At 38.5% G+C, this 13,982-nt stretch overlaps 1 protein-coding gene across 2 annotated transcripts in view; it reads left to right on the forward strand.

Moving 5' to 3' along the window:
* Positions 1-13,982, forward strand: part of EPHA6 (EPH receptor A6) — a 985,602-nt gene that overhangs the window by 688,902 nt on the left and 282,718 nt on the right. For both annotated transcript variants that reach the window (XM_042230510.2, XM_060404157.1), the window contains exon 10: positions 5,128-5,253. In XM_042230510.2, the coding sequence (XP_042086444.1) occupies positions 5,128-5,253 (126 nt within the window). The remainder of the gene's footprint in view (positions 1-5,127; positions 5,254-13,982) is intronic.

The raw sequence follows: 13,982 nt of genomic DNA on the forward strand, positions 1-13,982 counted from the left end.
TGCAACCCCAGGAACTGCAGCACGCCAGGCCTCCCTGTCCGTCACCAACTCACGGAGTCCACCCAAACCCATGTCCATCGAGTCGGTGTTGCCATCCAACCATTTCATTCTCTGTTGTCCCCTTCTCCTCCTGCCTTCAATCTTTCCCAGCGTCAGGGTCTTTTCAAATGAATCAGCTCTTCACATCAGGTGGCCAAAGTATTGGAGTTTCAGCTTCACATCAGTCCTTCCAATGAACACCCAGGACTGATCTCCTTTGGGATGGACTGGTTGAATCTCCTTGCAATCCAATAAATATAGCACTGATTTTTTAACCCCTACTAATCTGTATTCAGTAAGGTTGACTGTGTGATCATTGCCTATAAGACCATAGCTAAGGAAATGTGTAAAGATGTACTCTAAGAAATGATCTCCTGTCCTCTAGGAACTAACTATCTAAAGTGGAAAGCAGAAACTAGTGGGCAAAGCAGAGAAATATCTACTGGAGTCTGTGACTTCACATAGAAGTTGCAAATTAATATCTAACCAGACATCCAAGTTCTCCAGCCACCTCTATCTATCTTCCTAACTGCCCATGGACTATGAATACCCTCACCCCCACCATAGAAAGAGGAGTACCTATTCAGTCAGTGACTGGATTTGGGCCTTGGATTCTTATCCCTTCCTCCAGGATGGAAAGTGGATCCTTTCCAGGAAAATGTGCAATTTGGCCATAGAAGCAACTACCAGATCACAGGAGAGATCTATGATCCATAGTGTAGTGGTCCTCTCTGTTGCTGTGCCATGCAGTCTGTGCTTTATTGCCTAAGAGTTTCTGAAAGGGCAGAGGCCATTAGAATAGGACATGAGTTCAGGAAAACCTAGGGACAAAGAGGAAAAAAATCCAGAAGGAATTGATAGTTTAGATCAGACTCTCAGTCATGTCTGACTCTTTGTGACCCCATGGACTGAAGCACACCAGGCTTCCCTGTCTATCACCACCCCCTGGAGCCTGCTCAAACTCATGTCCATTGAGTCGGTGATGCCATCCAACTATCTCATCCTCTGTTGTTCCCTTCTCCTCCTGCCTTCAGTCTTTCCCAGCATCAGGGTCTTTTCTAGTGAGTCAGTCCTTCGCATCAGGTGACCCAAGTACTGGAGCTTCAGCTTCAGCATCAGTCCTTCCAAGAATATTCAGGGCTGATTTCCTTTAGGATGGACTGGTTTGATCTCCTTGCAGTCCAAGGGACTCTCTAACACCACAGTTCCTTAGGAGGGACTCTAAGGGGCATGTTTGACTGGGGAGAAGGTTTATGCTTTGTTTCTCCCATGTCTTGAGCTACATTAAAAGTAAAATATATGCGTGCTAGTGGCTAAGTGCAGCACTTTCACAGCATCATCTTTTAGGATATGAAATAGCTTAACTGGAATTCTATCACCTCCACTAGCTTTGTTCCTAGTGATGCTTCCTAAGGCCTACTTGACTTCACATTCCAGGATGTCTGGCTCTACATGAGTGATCATACCATCCTGATTATCTGGGTCATGAAGATCCTTTTTATACAGTGCTTCTGTGTATTGTTGCCACCTCTTCTTAATATCTTCCGCTTCTGTTAAGTCCATACCATTTCTGTCCTTTATTTTTTTATTTTTATTTTTTTAGTTTTTTATTTTTTTTAATTTTAAAATCTTTAATTCTTACATGTGTTCCCAAACATGAACCCCCCTCCCACCTCCCTCCCCATAACATCTCTGCGGGTCATCCCCATGCACCAGCCCCAAGCATGCTGTATCCTGCGTCAGACATAGACTGGCGATTCAATTCTTACATGATAGTATACATGTTAGAATGCCATTCTCCCAGCTCATCCCACCCTCTCCCTCTCCCTCTGAGTCCAAAAGTCTGTTATACACAGCTGTGTCTTTTTTCCTGTCTTGCATACAGGGTCGTCATTGCCATCTTTCTAAATTCCATATATATGTGTTAGTATACTGTATTGGTGTTTTTCTTTCTGGCTTACTTCACTCTGTATAATCGGCTCCAGTTTCATCCATCTCATCAGAACTGATTCAAATGAATTCTTTTTAACGGCTGAGTCCTTTATTGAGCCCATCTTCGCATGAAGTGTTCCCTTGGTATCTCTAATCTTCTTGAAGAGATTTCTGGTCTTTTACATTCTATTGTTTTCCTCTATTTTTTTGCTCTGATCACTGAGGAAAGCTTTCTTATCTCTCCTTGCTATTCTTTGGAACTCTGCATTCAAATGGGTATACCTTTCCTTTTCTCCTTTGCTTTTGGCTTCTTTTCTTTTCACAGCTATTTGTGGGCCTCCTCAGACAGCCATTTTGCATTTCTTTTTTTTGGGAATAGTCTTGCTTCCTATCTCCTGTACAATGTCACAAACCTCATCCATAGTTCATTAAGCACCCTGTTGATCAGATCTAGTCCCTTAAATTTATTTATCACTTCCACTGCATGGACTGGAAAAGGTCAGTTTTCATTCCAATCCCAAAGAAAAGCAATACGAAAGAATGCTCAAACTACCACACAGTTGTACTCATCTTACATGCTAGTAAAGTAATGCTCAAAATTCTCCAAGCCAGGCTCAGGAATACATGAACCGTGAACTTCCAGATGTTCAAGCTGGTTTTAGAAAAGGCAGAGGAACCAGAGATCAAATTTGCCAACAACCTCCGGATCATCAAAAAAGCAAGAGAGTTCCAGAAAAACATCTACTTCTGCTTTATTGACTATGCCAAAACCTTTGACTCTGTGGATCACAATAAACTGTGGAAAATTCTGAAAGAGATGGGAATACCAGACCACCTGACTTGCCTCTTGAGAAATCTGTATGCAGGTCAGGAAGCAACAGTTAGAACTGGACATGGAATAACAGACTGGTTCCAAATAGGAAGAGGAGTACGTCAAGGCTGTATATTGTCACCCTGCTTATTTAACTTCTATGCAGAGTACATCATGAGAAATGCTGGGCTGGAAGAAGCACAAGCTGGAATCAAGATTGCCAGGAGAAATGTCAATAACCTCAGATATGCAGATGACACCACCCTTATGGCAGAAAGTGAAGAGGAACTAAAAAGCCTCTTGATGAGAGTGAAAGAGGAGAGTGAAAAAGTTGGCTCAAAGCTCAACATTCAGAAAACGAAGATCATGGCATCGGTCCCATCACTTCATGGGAAATAGATGGGGAAACAGTGAAAACAGTGGCTGACTTTTTTTTTTTTTCTTTTCTGGTGGGGGGGGGGGTGCGCTCCAAAATCACTGCAGATGGTGATTGCAGCCATGCAATTAAAAGACGCTTACTCCTTGGAAGGAAAGTTATGACCAACCTAGACAGCATATTAAAAAGCAGAGATGTTACTTTGCCAAAAAAGGTCCATCTAGTCAAGGCTATGGTTTTTCCAGTAGTCATGTATGGATGTGACAGTTGAACTATAAAGGAAGCTGAGTGCTAAAAGATTGATGCTTTTGAACTGTGGTGTTGGAGAAGACTTTTGAGAGTCCCTTGGACTGCAAGGAGATCCAACCATTCCATCCTAAAGGAGATCAGTCCTGGGTGTTCATTGGAAAGACTGATGTTTAAAGCTGAAACTCCATTACTTTGACCACCAAATGCGAAGAGCTGATGCATTTTAAAGACCCTGATGCTGGGAAAGATTGAAGACAGGAGGAGAAAGGGACAAAAGAGGATGAGATGGCTGGATGGCATCACCAACTCAATGGACATGAGTCTGAGTGAAGTCCGGGAGTTAGTGATGGATGGGGAGGCCCAGCGTACTGCACTCCATGGGGTTGTAAAGAGTCGGACAAGACTGAGCAACTGAACTGAACTGAGTGGCTAAGTGAGCCAATTAAACTTTTTACAGAAATATAATAAAAATGTTTCTTATGGAATTTGTCAGCTCACTCTCTTTGAAACCACCAGATCATTTTATATCAACAGTTATACAAATATAATTTTGATTCCAAGTAGTTAATGGGTGGCATGGGGAGGTGCAAAATTATAAAAGACAATAATTATAAAAGATAATTGAATTTATTAATAATAATGCCTAACAACTTGATTAAAAAATGGGCAGAGGAGCTTAATAGACATTTTTATAAAGAAGGCATACAGATGGGTATTTGACCCATGGAAAGATGTTCAACATCACTAATCATAAGGAAATAAAAATCAAACCCACAATGAGATATCACCTCATACATGTCAGAATATTTATTATCAAAAAGACAACAAAGAATAAGTGTGGACAAGGTATAGAGAAGAGGAAACTCTAATGTACTCTGGGCAGGAGGGTGAACTGGTACAGATACTATGGAAAACAGTATGGAGGTTCTTCAAAAAATTAAAAATAGAAGTATCATACAATCCAGCAATTCCAATTCTGGATATTTTTCTGAAGAAAACAAAACCACTAAATTGAAAAATGTGTGTGCTCTTGAGCTCAAAGCAGTATTATTTACAATAACTCTCATTTGGAAGCAGCCTAAGTGTCATCTTTATTCACCCATCCATAGGTGAGTGAATAAAGAAGATGTGATGTATATGTGTAATGTAATACTACTTGGCTATAAAGAAGAATAAAATCTTGCCTCTTGTGACAAAATGAATGGATGTAGAGCGTATTATATGAAGTAAAATAGAGCAGACAGAAAGACCATATGATTTCATTTATATGTGAAATCTAAAAAACAAAACAAATGGACTAGCATAACAAAACAGAAACAAACTCATAAATACAGAAAACAGACGGGTGATTGCCAGACAGGAGGAGAATGAGGGGATGAGTGAAGTAAGTGAGGGGGATTAGGAGATACAAACTTCCAGTTATTAAATAAATCATGATTATGTAATATACAGTACAGGCACAATAGTTCATACAATTTTAATAGCTTCGTATGGTGGCAGATGGTAGTTCAACTTATTGTTGTGATCATTTTATAATGTATAGAAATATTGTATCACTATATTATACACCTGAAACTAACATAATATTGTGAGTCATTTATACTTCAATTTAAAAAAAAGAATGACAACTTTAGTATGTCACTCCTCATTTTAACTATTCACAGGATGTGTGATTTGCTAGAATACTCTTAAACTAATTCAGTCTTTTATTCTGTTGCAGTACGCTTCCCAGGAATTAAAACTTACATAGATCCAGATACATATGAAGACCCATCCCTAGCAATCCATGAATTTGCAAAGGAGATTGATCCGTCAAGAATACGCATTGAGAGAGTCATTGGGGCAGGTAAATTTCAAGTCTACACTTTCAAAATTATGATTCCTTGATGGTTTTGTAACTGGTTTATCAACATAATATTTTAAATCTTAGCAGGTTTAGTCAGTGAAAAAAATTTAATGCAAAGTAAAATTATCTTGTATATATGATGTTATTGTTTTAAAAAGTATTGCAGTTTCCCAAATTAAGTTTCCAAACAATGAGAAAATTCACAAACATTTTTAACATCCTGTTAGAGGAATTTATTTTGTAAATGCAACTTCAGGAGTTTTTTCATAGGTTATTGTACTTACTCCCCAGCATCTACAGACATATACTATAATTAGTATTCACAGTGATGACCTTGAGCTTCTGCAAGATTCAGAAGTCTTCTGAGACTCACTGAATATAAAATTTGGTTCAATATATTTTTATATCACTTTAATGCAAACTAATGATTGTCCCTATGTAGAATATTCAAATGCTCAGAACACTATATTATTCCGTTGTTCTAGATAAATACAAATTTATTTTGAATCAGTCCCGAAGAATTTCTTCTGTACAGTTGGGTTAGAGGCCAAGCCGATATAACAAAGAGACCTCAGAATAAAAACGTGTTCCTCTTTCAAGTCCTTGTCCAAAGGACAAGATGAATAATCCGTGCTGTCAGAGAAGCTGCCATTCAGAAGGTCTTGAAAGGACCAGAGTTCCTCCTACTTTTTGCTTTGCCTTCCCCTAGCATGTTTTCCTCCTCTGAATGGTAAAGGCTAATCACCAGCACAGCTACCTTCTGATCTCTGAGAAGGAAAGGGAAGGGGTTTGGGCTTTTTCACTTTGCCTTTAGGAAAATTAGCTTTGTCTTAAAAGTAATAACCTGGAAATAGCAAACAGGAATCAATAATCCAAATACAATCATGTGGATACACCTAAAAGCAAGAGAGTTTGGAAATATAATCTCTGATTGGGCAGCCATGCATGCAGCTAAAAGGAGGAGCAGAATGTGCTACTAAATAGAGAAAGACTGGATCCTGAAGGACGATGTCAGTCTCCTCTAGGTGCTAGGTATCTGTGTAATCCTTTAGAGAGAGCAGAGCATCCCATTCCAGCTAAGGCTTTCTTTATTTCAAAACTCTTCTTCACCAGGACTGGCTACATAATTTGCAGGGACCAGTGCAAACAACAAATGTAGTTATTGTTGTTCAGTTACTCAGTTGTGTTTGACTCTGCAACCCCATGGACTGCAGCACTCCGGGCTTCCTTGCCCTAACAAATGTAGAGTTCTTTGTTAAAAAGACTATTAAGAATTTCAAGATGGTGACAACAGAGCATTCAACAAACAGCAGGACCCTTCTAAACTCAAAGTTCTGGCTGACTACACCCAAGAAGCTGACTGTTGCCCAGATATACAGAGAGCTAGCACTGTATTGAGAACTCAGGAATATTTGAAGAGAGCCCTTTCTTATGTCATTTCACTCCCATTGCCTCATGGGTCATATCTCCTCCAAGGCCTGTTCTCACTCTGAAAGCTGACACAAGGGTCCTATACACTTAAATCTTAATGCTTTATAGCCATAGAGGCTGTCTTATCAGAAAGATTAAGAACCTGGAATGGAACCAGATTCTCTATTCTCTTCTGCCCAACATAAAGTGTATCGATAGGCATTAAAGGCATAATTGAAAAGAGTGACTGATTATACCCATTTAGTTTGGGAGTTCGTTTCCTTAAGACAGCAGAGAAATAGAAAAAAAAGGAGGTCGAGTGATTCCATTAAACCCTATATTTGGCTTTCTTCCTCTGGCCCCTGAGAAAAAGTCGTATGAGCTTTTATTTGGTATTATTCCATTCTCATGGGGATTCAGGAGAATTATTTCTTATAAACTTTTGTGCATAGATTAAGCACCAATGTCTGAAATCATAATGTTGAGAGATAAGCATCAAGTATCTGAGGTGTAAACTGTCAACTGAAAAAAAAAAGCACAATTTAGAAACTGTAAATTGAGTTCATTCATTGTCTTATTAAAAACTGTAGCCTGGAAGACAGCCTCTCAATAGCTCTGAGAAACTGTTATGAAAAAGTAAATGGGGATTTGACAAATGGGGTACCTACAACCAGACAAACATGTCCTATCTCCCTAGAAGGTAGCTGCCAGTCATGAGGCACAATTATCTTAGTTAATGGTTTTAGTGCTTTTCTAAGTTTGGGAAGATACAAGAATCCAGGTTCATAAAAAATTTCTCCAAAAAATTAACTCACTGAAGTCTTGTTCTGCCAGTTTTCCCAGAGCACAGAGTGCCTCATTCCTGATCTCTACCCTGAAATCCTTTTAGGGTATATTAGAGGTCAGTGGCTGCAGTGGCTTATGACTCAATCCTTGTAGAGCCAGATGGCTAGTGCAGGTGACATTCTGTAGTTTGCAAAGCAGATACATTCAGTTTTTCTTTATTGTTTGGGTTTTAACCAAAATATAATTTTATCCTATAAAAATATGACAGATACTGCCAAAGCAAGCAATAACTATTAAAGAGACTATTTTAATGTCATGATCTCCCTAACCTGTCTGAACTCTACAAGTCACAATGGGATTCTTTCCATTTGGCAAAGAAAGAAGTATAGATATATAGAGTTAACATCAGTGTCTCTTATATTTATTCATCTTCAACTATTTCAACTTTCAAACAATAGGCCAAGTGATCTTTTACTGTCTATCTTCAGAAGAATCATAAAAATAAAAATGCTGTATGAGAAAAAGCTATTGTGTTATAACTTCCCTCTTTGTGCCCCTGGCCTGTACTACTCTACTGTTGGTTAACTTCATTAAGTCACATTCCTAAAACTCTATTTACTTGGGAAAGTCTAATGAATATGTGGGTACTTCCCACAGCAGCAGTATGGAAAAAGCCTGCAATGCAGGAGACCCCAGTTTGATTCCTGGGTCAGGAAGATCCACTGGAGAAGGGATAAGCCACCCACTCCAGTATTCTTGGGCTTCCCTAGTGGCTCAGCTGGTAAAGAATCTGCCTAATGTGGGAAACCTAGGTTCAATCCCTGGTTTGGGAAGATCCCCTGGAGAAGGGAAAGGCTACCCACTCCAGTATTCTGGCCTGAAGAATTCCATGGACTGTATAGAACATGGAGTTGCAAAGAGTTGGACACAACTGAGTGACTTTCATCATCATCATCAATCTAAGGAATTAATAGTTTTCTAACATTCATGACATTGTAAGGGAGGAAAAGTTTTCCTCTATCCTTCTAGGGTCTTTGGCTGGTCTGTTAACCAGATTGGCGTAAGATGGGTTAATAGGAGAAAACAAATCTAATTGTGTACTACAAAAACCCCACAGAGGATAACGAGAGGCTCCCCCTGACAGGCAGGCAACTGAAGCTTGTATGCCATTTTGAGCTGAGAAGAAGAGGGTGGGGTCTGGGGTTTCAAAGGAAGGAAGACTATTCATAGAGGATAGAAAGAGCAGACTTTCAGTAAGCAAACATTTGCCAAGCCTTACAGAGATGATGGGTTACAGAAGAATTTGATCTCTAGGCCCTGCCCCCACTCCCCTGCAAGTTTAGGCAACTAACCCTTAGTCTTTGTAGTTAACTTTGTGTTAGCTCTCTTCTGGACCAGGCCCTCCATCTAAGTGGGCTGAGACAGTTAAGGGAATGGTATAAGGATCTCCTTCAGTCTGTTGGGCCTTGATTATCCTCAGTTCAAAATACTCCATGTTGCCAGAGGGGCACATACTGGGATGACCTGCCCTGAACCTCAGGAATGTAATTGCACAACTTGTTACTTGCCCAATGTTTTACTGTAAATACTTTCCTCTGGTTGTTTCATATTCTTTATTTTTCCCCCACCTATTTGTTTCTTCTCAGATTCCATTTCCTCCTCATCTGTGTGCATTAGGTATCCCTATTCCCATTGGAAGAGTAAATTCAGTGACTGAAGGGGAAATGTAGATTCTGTAGAGAGGGGAGTGTTGTGGGGAGGATTGGAAAGAGAGGTGAGATATCAGATCTTGGCAACTGTCAGGTGAAAGATGTTAATATCAGATCCCATGAAGCCACTGAGAGTAGCAGTGAGAAGGATACCTAGATTCACAAGTCATTGCTGAGGAAGAATCTCCATGACCTGCATGTTTTTTGGCAAAGAAATAGTTAAGAATGCTTTGCAGGTTTCTAGTTGGGAGAAACTATGTATTATCATTTAAAATGAAAGTGAAGTTGCTCAGTCCTGTCCTACTCTTTGTGACCCCATGGAGTCTGCCAGGCTCCTCCATCCATGGGATTTCCCAGGCAAGAATACTGGAGCAGATTGTGATTTCCTTCTCCAGCAGATCTTCCTGACCCAGGGATCAAACCGGGGTCTCCCACATTGAAGGCAGACTCTTTACTGTCTGAACTACCAGGGAAGCCATGTATATCAAGTATTTCTTAAATGTGTTATTAAAAAGTGAACCCCAAAATAGTCACATTAAAATTTTAAAACAGAAAAGAGTGTGGAAAATAATACCACACCTAACCCATGACATTTCTTAACAAGTCTACTGGAAAATGTTTATTACATGACTAATATCTACTTATAAAAAGGCACTGTGCTAATTAGTTTATTCATATTAAGTCGCTGTGCTTATCAAAGACATATGTATTCACCCTGCCATTCACAACCTTTGTCCTGGGTTTTCAACTTTATAACCATTCAAATACTATGGGACAGATTTTAGAAAATTTAATTTATCCTATTTCTAGGCTATACATATTGCCTTATGCATATATTCTTAAAAAAATGTTTTTCCTGTCAGTGTAAATTTTACTATTTTTAAAAATACGTTTTCTAGAACACTTTTTTTAATATCACTATTATATTTAATAGTGGCAGCTTATCTTTGTTCATCAATACAGGCCTGAATTTCCATGAAAATGCACATTTCCATTTAAATGAAGTGAGGAGCTCTGTTGCAGAGGAGACTATCAAGATCATCTATCTCCCCTGACTTTCTGCATCATAAAATGAAATACTGTGGGCAGAAGACTGTAAAACAGAAATTCCCAAGTTAAAAGCGCCAAGTCAGATTCTACACATATCTTGAGAGATAATGAGAAAACTAGTAATCAAAATTTTAATCGTGAGCTGAAAAAGGTCATTGAAAGGCTATTCCTTTTTCAGGGCAGTACTGAACCTAAACCATTCTATGAAACACTTGCAGAGTATCTATAATTTTGAAACATTATTTCACTGAAAAAAATCATTCTTGTGTCTCTAAGTCCATAGGGCACCCTTCTTATATTTGACTTGCCTTCTTTCCCTAGTCTCAATGGAAATGCACAATCTCTCTCTTTCCCTCTTTCCCTAGTCTCAGTGGAAATGCATAATCTCTCCCTGTCATTCATATTCTATCCCTTTATCTATACAAAACTCATTACTGCCTCCACTATCAGCTTTCTCTTCTCCTGGCTTACGGTCACCATATTTTTCCTTTTCCTTGAAAAGTCAGGAAGTTTTAACTGTTGGTTTCTCAGCAATCATCTACAGGTAAAAGAAAGTCAAAAGGACCAAAAAAAAAAAAAAAAAAAAGGATATAAAAAGTGTCAAATCAGTGAGTTTTTTCGTCCTAATATATTGTCCTTCCTATTTGAGCTCATAGTCACACATGATAATATGCAAGGCACACTGCTTACTGTATATGCCTTTCTTAATTCCTCTGGCATTCCCCAGCCAGCCACCTCACTCACCAAAAACCTAGTATTTTTAGATTAAAACTCATGAATTTTAAATTCTCTCATCCCCTTTTCTGTTTTTGTTCCTCTTCTACAGCCATAGTACATCTTTTATAATGAGAAATGTAGGCAGTATGCCAGCTTTGGTTTCACAATTCAGTTTTTGCAAAAATGAATTTGAATTTATGGCTCATTTCCTCTATATTTAGATGAGATGATCTTATCAGATATAGATTTTCTCCTTTTCTTGCAACTTAAAGAGTTTGTGAGAGAGGTCAGATTCATTTTCCTTTTTATTCTTGGAAACTCCTTTGCCCAACCAGTAGACTGAAAGTAGGATCAACAACAGATTCTGGCGAGACTTTTGTGCCTTTTACTCAATAATTTCATAGTTTTCTAAATCAAATAATGAAATGAAAGATGGGCTTTACACTTTGGGGACAAAAAATTAAACCAGTCAATCTAAGAAATAAATGGAAAATTTTATTTGAGCCAAATTTGAGGTTTTTAACCTGGGACAAGCATCTCAGAAAACGCTGGAAATTATTCTACCTGTTAGAAATCAAGGCACAGTTCTATAAGTTTTTTGAGGGCTGTACATCAAATTACATATTATTGACTTTTTGTATATTCCAGATCTAAGCGACATCATAGTGGGTCACGTGACTCCTTACAAGCTGAAGAAGAAATGTTATCTTTTAAAGAGTTGTCTTTGTGCTAGGAGAATGTCCCTGTTAATGGTTGAGCAGTATTTCTGCCCATGGGGGCGGGCGGGTCTGGTTGATAATGCAAAAATACAATACACAGTGGTGGGATAGAGGAGGTCAAAACGGGCAGAAAAGAATTTTTGTTTAAATTTTTCTTGTTTTGCCATAATATATGGATTTTATTCTACAACCCATTCTCCCTAAACAGTATGAAATGAATAAAAAAGACAGACTGATGGCAGGCAGACCCAGGCTTAAATCTCAGCTTTACTGCTAATTCATTCAGTGACCTTCTGCAGTTTCCTGATCCTCAGAAGTTTGCTTTCTTCGTCTACAAAATAAATGCATAATAATAATAGCTATCTTGCAGAATTAATGTAAGGATTAGAGATAACACATATGGAGGATCTGTCATAGATATTCAATAAAAGGGTGGAAACATGAATATTAAGTAAAAAAAAGATATAATTTTTATATTCAATTGATAAAGATAAGAAAAATGACGCTATGTGCCCAAATCTCTAAATATTTTATGATATAAATAGCTGCTCATGAAAAATTCAGAATCCAATGCTTTAGGTACCTGGAATGATAGCCATGAAATTTGGGGTTTGTTTAAAATTAGTAATTAAAAATAAACTTTCATTTTTGTTAGTACAGTAAGAACTTTGCCCAAATCAACAAATGATTTTCTTTTTTCTTTTTAAAGAGCTCAAAATTTAATGTTCCTGCATCTCGTGAGGCTATAATTATTATATATATGTTTATTTTTTATTTAAACCTAGTAAGCCATAAGATGAAATGAGTCTAACAAAAGAAATTTATTTAATATCTTAATGTAAAATCATTGTAAATTAGTCATTAATTTATTCTTCACACATCTAAGAGCTTAGGTTGATTATCAATGTTAATCAGCTTTAAGGTAATTTTATTTTACTTATATTTCAACACTAGATCTTATTTTGGGGGCCATTTAGTGTACATGTGCTGTTTTACATCACTGGAGAAGGCGATGGCACCCCACTCCAGTACTCTTGCCTGGAAAATCCCATGGACGGAGGAGCCTGGAAGGCTGCAGTCCATGGGGTCGCGAAGAGTCGGATACGACTGAGTGACTTCACTTTCCCTTTTCACTTTCATGCATTGGAGAAGGAAATGGCAACCCACTCCAGTGTTCTTGCCTGGAGAATCCCAGGGACGGGGGAGCCTGATGGGCTGCTGTCTATGGGGTCGCACAAAGTCAGACATGACTGAAGCGACAGCAGCAGCAGCAGCTGTTTTACATATATCAATATAATGCCTAATCTTACCATTTGCCTCATCATAGTAGCTGTTTGAGAAATTTGTTGCTGTTCAGTCACTCAGTCATGTGTCTGACTTTTTGTGACCCCATGGACTGCAGCATGCCAGGCTTCCCTGTCCTTCAGTATCAACCAGACTTTGCTCAAACTCATGTCCATTGAGTCGATGATGCCATCCAACCATCTCATCCTCTGTCACCCCCTTCTCCTCCTGACCTCAATCTTTCCCAGAGTCAGGGTGTTTTCCAATGAGCTGGCTCTTTGCATCAGGTGGCCAAAGTATTGAAGCTTCATTTTCAGAATCAGTCCTTCCAATGAATATTCAGGGTTTATTTCCTTTAGGATTGACTGATTTCATCTCTGTGCAGTCCACAAGACTCTCAAGATTCTTCTCCAGCACCACAGTTCGAAAGCATCAGTTCTTCATTGCTCAGCGTTCTTTTATGACTTAGAAAATTTATAACGACTAAAGAACAGAGATTTTTTTTTTTGCTTTTATTGGGCAACTAATAAAAATAAACATAAAATGCCTTTCTAATTCATGATTGTTATGAGAAGCAAATGAAATAAAATAAATTCTAATTGACCATCCACCTTTTATCAGAACACTGCCAGTGAAAGTCTTCACTACCTTACTGAGAAGACTGTTCCCTTAGGAGCAGTTCCAATAAATCGAGAATCTTTGTGAATATGCTTCCTTATAGCCCTGTATGTAATCTTACAACACTACCCACTGGTACTTGTTCTGCAAAATGGAAATTATACATAGTAAACCTAAGCCTTCTTCTATTCTACTCCATGACCCTTCAAAGATTTGAAGCCAACATGTGTGAACCTCATAAATCATCCTTTTACTGCCTAAATTGTCTAAACCTTTCAACCATTTCTGTCTGACATGACTTCTGGATACTTCATCATTCTGATAACCTTCCTTGGGAGAACTAGAGTTTTTCTCTAAATCTTTTCAGAATTGAGCCTAATATTCCAAATATTTTCTAATCAGCACAGAGACCAGAGCTAGCACCTTTCCTGCTGGG

This window comes from Ovis aries, chromosome 1 (assembly GCF_016772045.2).
Source record: "Ovis aries strain OAR_USU_Benz2616 breed Rambouillet chromosome 1, ARS-UI_Ramb_v3.0, whole genome shotgun sequence".
Taxonomy (NCBI): domain Eukaryota; kingdom Metazoa; phylum Chordata; class Mammalia; order Artiodactyla; family Bovidae; genus Ovis; species Ovis aries.